Genomic DNA, 8,820 nt, shown 5'->3' with positions numbered 1-8,820 from the left:
TAAACTGAAACCTCATGTTTGAACATTTCAGCTGAAGTATATATATATATATATATATATATACATATAAATATAAATATAAATATATATATATATATAAAAAAAAAAGATGTCGGTGTACGAAGCTAAACTGAGATGACTGGAAAGTGAAGTGCGATACTCTGCCGTGTCGACAGTGTTTAAAAATACTAGAGGTTATTAATGAGGTGAGACGGGGCGATGGAGGATTACGGCTGTTAGGTTTATTAATGACAAAATGAAAACGGCAGTTCTCACCAAAACTGAGAAGATGTAAACTTCAGATAATTATTTTTTTTTTGGTCTAGTTTTATTTAATTGCTGTACAGATGAAATGTGATTCTTTTTGCTCTCGCCCGTCGTCACTTTCTGTTCAAAAGTAGAATAGAAACTTTGGCTTCTGGTTTCGCCCTTCTGTTTTCATTAGTTACGTTTAAAGCCGCACCGGGTCGCTCTAACAGAGGCAGAGGACCAAGCGTGTGCAAAATGGATTAAAATGACTTCCCCGATGACGTCGGATGTTAAAACAATCGGATTAATTTGATCTTATTGAAGGATTTACACAAAAAGGAAAAAAGATGCTGCTAATGTCGACGTCCTTTTGCCTTACTGCACTGTAGGAGGAGCGCGGTGACTCTGGATCACTCACTGAACATCCTGTAATTGATTTATCATTTTGTGTAGGAGCTCTAATGTCTACATGTTTTCCTTCCATAACAGAAGAACGGACTGGATCAAGTGTAAAAGTTCCACTTCTGTGGTTTTCTCTCCATCTCTCCATCTCTCGCTCTCAGCTGCTGCTCTTGCTGCTTTATGGTTTTCCAGACTTTTGCACTTAAGCTTTCTTTATGTTCTTATCTTGCAGTATATGGAATAAACCTCACTTGTCTTGATTATGTAACTGCGGGTCTCTACCACTCGTACAGAGCATGCCGTTAACATGAGCCTATAAATTATGTATAAAAAAAAAAAAGTCCTTATTTTATTAAGATCTACAAGCTCTGGTGACTGATGACCTTTATAGTGACGCTACGGGACCAGCTCCCTGCAACTCTGTAGAACCGTTTGACAAGGAAATTAAACTTTTTGACTGGATTACCGATTGTCTTCTACTTTCTAACCAGAACATTTAAAAACAAAGTGCATGTGAACAAGGGCTGCAATCATTTGTATATTTATTTCTGCAAAAAGCAAAAATAATCACGACAGGGGGGGGAAAAAAGCAGTTTGGAAAGACTGAAGACTTCTTGAAAGGAAATATTTACACTTATTCAAAACAGTGGAATTGACCTGAAATTCTACATTTATACAAACGTGTTAGAAGCCAATAGTCACATCAACTGAATTTCCACACGTCCAGACAGGAGCCTATAAACAGGTTATCGCAGCTGCTGCTTCACCAGTAAAAGGTTTTCGTCAGGAAACCGGCAGCGGCGTTCAGCCAGCTCCCACTGGTGTCTTCCTTCGCCGTGGTGCGTGAGATGGCTTTGTCCACGTCACTCGCCGGGCTCTCCTCCTCCGGGAGGTAATCGGGCAGGGCCGAATGCTGCGGCACTTCTGCTCCGGATGGGTTGAGAGCGATATAAACCTACAAACAACATGATGGGCGTTACAGAAGACTTCACTGTTGCATGTAAACGTCTGTAAATACATTTGGGGCTCCTGCTCACCTCTTCTCCTGCCTCGTTCTTCACCACCTGCTGGGCTGATAACACCTTGGTGGCAGCGATTGCTGTTGCCAGATTCTGTGAATCATGGGGCGGGGGGAAATACCAATTTCAGTCTTATTGCAGCTTCTTGAGAAACCAAATACAGCCCTAGAGTTTTGTTACCTCGGTGGGCAAGTCTGAACGGATGCGAACTGTGCATCTCTTGGAGGCCATTTGGAAAGTGAAGCTGATCACTCCTTTGACCTTCAGAAGAGCTTCTTCACACAGGCCTCGCTGGTCCTTCACGGCAGAGAGAAGAGACTGCGTGAGCAAACTCTCGCTCCTTGGGAAGAGAAAACGTGCTCAGCGGTCAGCCTGCTCACCGTGCTGTCCAGCCCCTTGATGTGCAGAGTCACGGACTTGGCCTTCTTGCTCGAGGAGTTGAGAAAAAACTGGGACTTCTTTTTCCTCTCGGGCATGTGCGACGCCGGGTTTGAGGGAGATTTAAGGATATTATACACCTCCCGTGCTAAAGCTGTGATGTCCAAAGATAGGCCTTCCCTGTGAACAGAAATACATTTCACTGTAGTTTGGGGGGGGGGGGGGGGGGGGGCCTCAAGATGAAACACCAGCTTGATTATTAATTATTAATTCCACAAAACCGACAATGCCTGTCGAAGCAGGTGCACTCCACAGGAGAGAACCCAAAATGTGATATTCTCACCGTGCCATGAGGCTCTCCAGGCTCACCATCATACCCAGTTCATTCCTCATGGTGGGGATGTTAAGGGACAGCTCAGCTAGGTAGCGTAGAGTCTGACGACACAGGAAATAAAATATACATATTTACTATAAAAGGAGACGGGAGGGCCATCTGCATGATACGCTGTGGATTTCACATAACTGAGAGTCTGTTGACTTCCCCACCTGCAATGTGGCAAACAGAACTTCTGGGTCTTTGTGGTCCAGGAACAGGACCAAGCCGGGGAGACATCCCTGGTCCTGGACGATCACCTCTCGGTTCTGTGGCTCCGAGGCAAGGTCCCGCAGCTGACTCACCACTGACAGTGCATCCATCATCTTCACTAATTGCGTCACACCCGAAACTGTGGGATACAATAAACAGTCAAGCACCGATTCTCAGCAGGCTGGATTATTGTAACCGTGTGTTTACAGGTCGATGTAAAATTGTAAACCACTGTGAACTGACTTGCCTTGTCTTACCAAGAGATCAACCGAATTTACTATACAGAGCAAAATCTTCACTCTTTTTTTTTTATTCTCTTTTTATTTGTACAGGCATTATTGCAATTCAAAGACATATTGTCGCATGGCTGTGAAAAGTCCATCTGATTTTGTCCATTTCCACGATTTTTTTGGGAGTACAAATTATATTGGTTATTTACACAAACAAAAAGCAAACAAAATGAAAAAACAAAAAGAAGAGAAAAGGGGAGCGCTCACTGAGAGCAAGCACAATCAAACCAAGCGAGATCTAATCAGTTTCACATAATCAACTCGTTTGGTCCAGCTTTTCTTGTTCTGCCTTGAAATTAAATTATATTTTTCCATGACATAATTTTTGTCAACAACGTCAATCCATTCACCAATGATGGGTGGTTCTAGTTTCTACCACCATCCTGGTAATAGGCTTCTTACTGACTGCCAGTAATACAGCTAGAAGTGTTTTGTCTTTCTTGTCCCATGGGTCTAATAGTAAATCTCCCATATATATTGTTACAAATCTAAATGGGACATTTACACCTAAAGATATTGTTTAAGTGTTTGTGGATCTCTTGCGAGTGAGGCCTTATTACCTGGCAGTCCCGGGAAATATTAAAGTGGTTGGCTTCAGTCTGTTATTTCAAATCCATTTTCAATTCATAGTTTAAAAATCTTTATTTGGGTGATAGTGTGGTTGTTATGTACGCCACGCTAAAGATGGTCTACATCAAATTCTGCCTTTCACTGGAGAAGAAGGGACGAGACTGTTTAAAAACTACATGACAATGTTTATTTACAGCTGATTAAAGCCTTTTAGGGAAATGTTGGTTGTTGTTTTACAGACCTTCGCTCTGGCTAACAGTGGCTAACTACGTTGGCTAACGACTATCAGCACGTTGACAAGCTACAAACTTAAAAAAATAACGTTATTCCAGTTGTTTTATGGCACCGTCTGGAACAACAAAAACATTTACATAACAAATGAAGACGTTTTCAAGCACGGAAAGAAACATAAATCGAGTAAAAGTGACTTTAATTAGACTTTCTTACCGACATAGAAGAGAAGCGGCTCGTCAACGAAAATACAAATTTGGTGCTAACATTTCACGACACCGGATTGGCTGAGAGGTGCGGTAACACGGTGCACTCCTATTGGCTGTTGGCTGTTGTGGTGTGCCTGCAGCCAATCAGAGGTCGTGTTACTGCTGCGGCTTTATTTGACTTCAGACTTGTGCCCTGGACGCGTGAGTAAAGAGAAGAAGAAGGAAGCTGTTGTAAATGCTATTTGTTCCCCCACAAAGACCCTCCAGAGAAATGTAGCTTCAGATGAGCGTTTTGAGGCGGTGAGTGCACACAGACTTGTTATTCAGCATCTCGCTCCGCTACTTTTTGATGATCGCTGCAGGTTTTCACGGTGCGGTGCTCGTCCCAGGCTCCCCGCACTGCTCACGAACTCAAGGTTACTGGCTTTTAACTTTATTTTATCACGTTCACACTTGATTGTAAACAATTTCCTGCAGATGCAGTCATGTCTCCCGCTGAATCGGCACCATCCTGATCATCCCCTCAATCCTCATCACTTTCTGCTACCTCCATCTGATAACAGTTCTTGATTTCTATGTTGTGGTGTTTCCAGTGTGTTACCAGATTTATTCATTCATTCTGTTTATTTTTCTTCTTCCATTTTTTTCTATTGTTTTTCAGGTGTAAAGTATGTAACATAGTGGCATCCTTTCTTCGTTGGCCATTCTCCAAGTCAGTCAGCAGAAAGACGAGCTTTGCAATTGTCAGCTGGTGCAGGAAGAAGCCCTTGTAATGTCTCTCGTGGAGGACATGGTGCATGTGCTGCACATGGTGCTGGACTATTTTGGGGTTCCTCCAGACATGGTAAGTGCCCAGGTGCACCCCTGATGTGTCAGTCTAACTCAGGGTGCTGCAGCCTTCACTATCCATCCATCCATCCATATTGCTTAAGTGTGGGCTGGAGCTATCTATGGGCCAGGGACAAGGCACACCTTGGACAAGATGCTTGTCCATCCCAAGACAAACACAGAGACAGACAAACACACACTCACATTTACTCCTATTTAGAGTCAGAAAATTAACCTGACATGCATGTTTTTTGACCTTGGGAGGAAACCTACACATGCACGGGGAGAAAATGCATCCAAATAAACAAACTTTACTTTTTTTCAAAAGTTTATAAATCTTCCTGTGGCACAATGCTCATTGATTTGTCTCGTAAATTAATTTTCTACTTGAGGGCTGAGACATACGTTGACTTGAGTTTTGCTAAATAAGAGTCATCTCTTGATCAATTGTTTTCATGAGTCACTTTTTTATGAATTACCCTGACTCTGACACGTTTTCTCTTTCCCAGTCTTTTTTTTTTTTTTAAATTTCAAGTTCAGTACATACTATATTTTATTTCATTAACTGTAAGATGCTAAATACAACCTATAATGTGAAAAATGTGACTCTTTCAGATGTAATAGAGCCAATAATTAGAGTCCTTTTCGTTTGATTCAGGATTTCTTAGTGGCACGCTGAGGGCCAGTCAAGCAGGGCTAAAGGGCCACACATGGCCCCCGGGCCTTATGATGTCCCTTAGAGGGAAATTCTTTTTATTACTGTTTGATTGTTACAACAAAAGGAAGCAGATGATAATAGATGAAAAATATAATGACATGCACGGGCCGAATTTAGACTAAATTAACTGCAGGTCTATAATTTTCAGCCTTTAAAAGGAGCAATAAAAATGTAAACAAAATGTTCTTCTGAGACTGTACTTTATATTATCTATTCATGGTCAGATAACTTCAATCACCTGCAGGAATAGGAGAATGTGACATATATTTTATTTGATGAAATAGTGACACTTTCTTAAGTGTTATCACTGTTTCTATTAAAATATTCAAAGTGAAATAAAATAAATGTCTAATTTTCACATCATTGCAACATAAAATTAATTTGTGTTTTTTTTTGCTTATAAAAAACGCATGGCTTTATCTTAAGTTTATTTTGTGTGTCTGCTTGAACCCACAGCTGGTTCCAGTGTGGGACAGTCAGCTGTGTGGTCAGTATCGCAGCATAGTGCGCATGATTGGAACAAATCTGCCTCTGGCGCCGACACCACGGGTCAATTTTCAGGTACTGTGCAACTTGTGTTTTCAAATGCATGACACATTGCGTAAATGTCTATAACTGCAACTCAGCAAATTCTGTATTCGATTTCTATTCATGCCTTTTACATTAGCTTCTATATGTAAAATAAATTAATATCAATATACAGATCGAGCAATGCTGTATGTGTCAAAATGTGAAATCATTCTTGTGGGCTGGCTGAGTTGATAAGAGTTCCCAAGGATGGATCCTCCATTTCATCCTGTTCTTATGTTTAAGTATCCTCGTGCAAGACACTGAACCCTAAACTTCTTCCAACGGAGACTGTGCACCTTTTCAACCTTCACCATTTTTGTGTGATTGTGACTATTGGTATAAACATTTTGAGATTCATGGAGTAATGGAAGTGTGCCATATAAGTCAAGTCCTTTAACATTTGTCCGTGGTTGCTTCCAGGTCCCATTACTCGCCTACAGACCTTACGGATTTGTGGACATCACCGTCGAAGCGCCAGCAATCCCATCATTTGCTGACATCATGTGGGTGTTGGACGATGAGGGTGATAGTTTTGCCAAAACCAGGTAAGGACAAAAATGTCTCTTTTTGAAAACAAAACAAAGTGTTTCCTGGAAAAACTCAACATTAATCCTGAATGGAGCCGTACCAAGTGAAGTTTCAGAATGGAGATGCAGCATCCATACACTAAGGCTGATGTGCGGTTTTGACAGGAACCATCTACCTCCTGCCAGAAAGCAGAGCACTGTGAAAAAGGAAGCGGTGGGGTACCGGGGACCACCGCTGCCTCGGACCCAGAGAGGAGGACGGACTGCGAGGCAGACAACAACTGATCCGGACCCTCTGAAGAAGATCACAGCATTGGAGAGCGAGCTGCTGAAACTACGAGCTCAGATAGCCATGATTGTCACTGCTGCTCCGGCTTCAGGTGCACACACTTTGCGTCATTGAAACAGTTTTGAAATAGTTATTGAAAAATAGAACAACGTGTCCATTTTTTTACAATTTGTTGACGTATAACTTTTTTTCTTTTAGGTTCAAGTGACTTACAAAACGGCCTCTCTTCACCTTTAATGTCTCCGTCCCCACTCACCTCGACACCTCGATGTGCAGCTCGGCCTCCTCTTCCCCCTCCACCTCCTCCTCCTCCTCCTCCTCCTCCTCCTCCCTGCTCCAGCTCCTCCACCGTGACTCTGTCTGTGACTGAGGTGATCCGCCAGCGCAGGAAAAATGAGAAAGACCTCAAGCCTCAGGACCCAGAAATAACCAAGGGCTCGGAAAATAAAGGGATCCCCTCCATGCTGGATGTACTGAAGGACTTAAATCAAGTGAAATTGCGCTCAGTGAAGAGGTAGGCATCAGGATGTGGAGGATGTGTGTTTCAGTCTCTCTGGCTAAGTTATACCATCATTCACCCTCCGACATACAGTACCTTATAAAACATTTCCCTCTATTGTCATGTGCTTTGCTGCTCTCTCTCTCGTTTTCTGTTCTTTGATAAAAAACCTTTTATTCCTTTTCCTTTTAGGTCACCAGGGGGCACACCAGTCAAGAGGAGACGCAGTAAGGGAGGCGCAGCAGTACTGAGCGACCCAGCAGCGCTTATTGCTGAAGCACTGAAAAGAAAGTTCTCCCAGTATCGCCACAACGCTTCCTCCGACAAAGAGAATTCGCTTGAGATTTCACCATTCAGCAGTCCAGAAACACCCAAGGTTCACTTCTATACTCCTAAATTTGATATGTTGTGATGTTATTCCACACACTTATGTGTACTGTTAGGGGAGAAACTCCCCTGGATGGATTTACGTGTCTGCCCGGCTGCTAACACAGTTTCTGTTCCAGGTTCCACAGCACACCCGGCGCAGTCTGGGACGCCGCCACCTCTGATTTCATGGACGGCATCCAGTGGTTTCAAGTTGTACATCAGCCAGTCACAACTCCCACAGATGTGCCTCACGATGGATTCCTACTGCAGCTACGGACTTTACATTTCTTTTAATTTTTGCTTGTCTTTTGCTGTTGTAACAGTTTTGTTTTTCACACAAATCTGTCGATTTGTTTACATTTTGAATGTATTATTTTTTGTTTCTCAACAGTTGGTGTAAGCGATGGTTACGGTACACGTATTTTGTACACTGTTGGATCCTGTTTCAAATCGTATTCATAGTGCTATGTTTGTGTGCACAGCACCTTTTTTAAAAATAATTTAATAACAGATTTGAGCAGGTATGCACTGAAGCTTGTAGCCGCCTGTTTTCATGTGTTTCTATAATTACTTTTCATTCACGCCACAATAAATAAAATCTGTGTTTCTTTGAAATTTACATAGCTCTATTCTATGCAACTTTGTTCGGTTGTTTTATTCTATTAAAAAGTTTAATTGCACTAATACATCTCATTTGTTTTTTGATTTCGTTTGTAAATTGTGTAAATTGCAACATCGTAAAACGACAACCAAGCAAATAAACTACTATATTGAGCAATTGTGGCTCTGAGGTTTCAGGGAAACTAAAAGGTCACAGACAGGATGTGGAAAAGATGAATTAGTGCTAAGTTCAAAACATGTATGTAAATATATGATACATCCTTTAAAAAAAGAAAGTGGTTTAACATATTTGCATTTCTCCATCAACTGATGGGTGGAGGATGAGTGATCATGAGTGTTTTGAATCTTCATCCATCTATGTGAGGTGAGACACAATCATAGATTAAACATGGCGAGATTAACAAACACACAGATGCATTCACACCTCGGGGTCATTTAGGATCACCGACTAACCTCGCATGCATG

The 8,820-nt window shown here is 41.9% G+C and overlaps 2 protein-coding genes across 4 annotated transcripts; one reads left to right on the top strand and one right to left on the bottom strand.

The window, feature by feature from the left end:
* Positions 1–222: 222 nt before the first annotated feature.
* On the bottom strand, positions 223–3,999 carry armc1l (armadillo repeat containing 1, like). Its single transcript, XM_080490220.1, has 7 exons — positions 3,942–3,999; positions 2,595–2,773; positions 2,392–2,483; positions 2,051–2,228; positions 1,851–1,967; positions 1,689–1,763; positions 223–1,606 (listed from the first exon to the last, which is right to left on the bottom strand). The coding sequence occupies exons 2-7, from the start codon at positions 2,745–2,747 to the stop codon at positions 1,415–1,417; spliced, it is 807 nt and encodes a 268-aa protein (XP_080346346.1). The 5' UTR covers positions 2,748–2,773; positions 3,942–3,999; the 3' UTR covers positions 223–1,414.
* A 101-nt stretch (positions 4,000–4,100) lies between these two features.
* Positions 4,101–8,510, top strand: mtfr2 (mitochondrial fission regulator 2). Of its 3 annotated transcripts, none has more exons than XM_080490115.1 (8): positions 4,101–4,234; positions 4,596–4,778; positions 5,937–6,041; positions 6,471–6,595; positions 6,764–6,957; positions 7,065–7,380; positions 7,558–7,741; positions 7,872–8,510. In XM_080490115.1, the coding sequence occupies exons 2-8, from the start codon at positions 4,707–4,709 to the stop codon at positions 7,914–7,916; spliced, it is 1,041 nt and encodes a 346-aa protein (XP_080346241.1). In that variant the 5' UTR covers positions 4,101–4,234; positions 4,596–4,706; the 3' UTR covers positions 7,917–8,510. The 3 variants fall into 3 exon arrangements, with proteins under 3 accessions (XP_080346241.1, XP_080346240.1, XP_080346239.1); XM_080490114.1 differs by having other exon boundaries at positions 4,111–4,350; positions 6,743–6,957; positions 7,872–8,419; XM_080490113.1 differs by having other exon boundaries at positions 4,117–4,234; positions 6,743–6,957.
* The last annotated feature ends 310 nt before the right edge of the window (positions 8,511–8,820 follow it).

Source organism: Lipophrys pholis (genome assembly GCF_963383615.2).
Source record: "Lipophrys pholis genome assembly, chromosome: 21".
Lineage (NCBI taxonomy): Eukaryota > Metazoa > Chordata > Actinopteri > Blenniiformes > Blenniidae > Lipophrys > Lipophrys pholis.
This window is presented reverse-complemented; position numbering and strand designations above follow the sequence as displayed.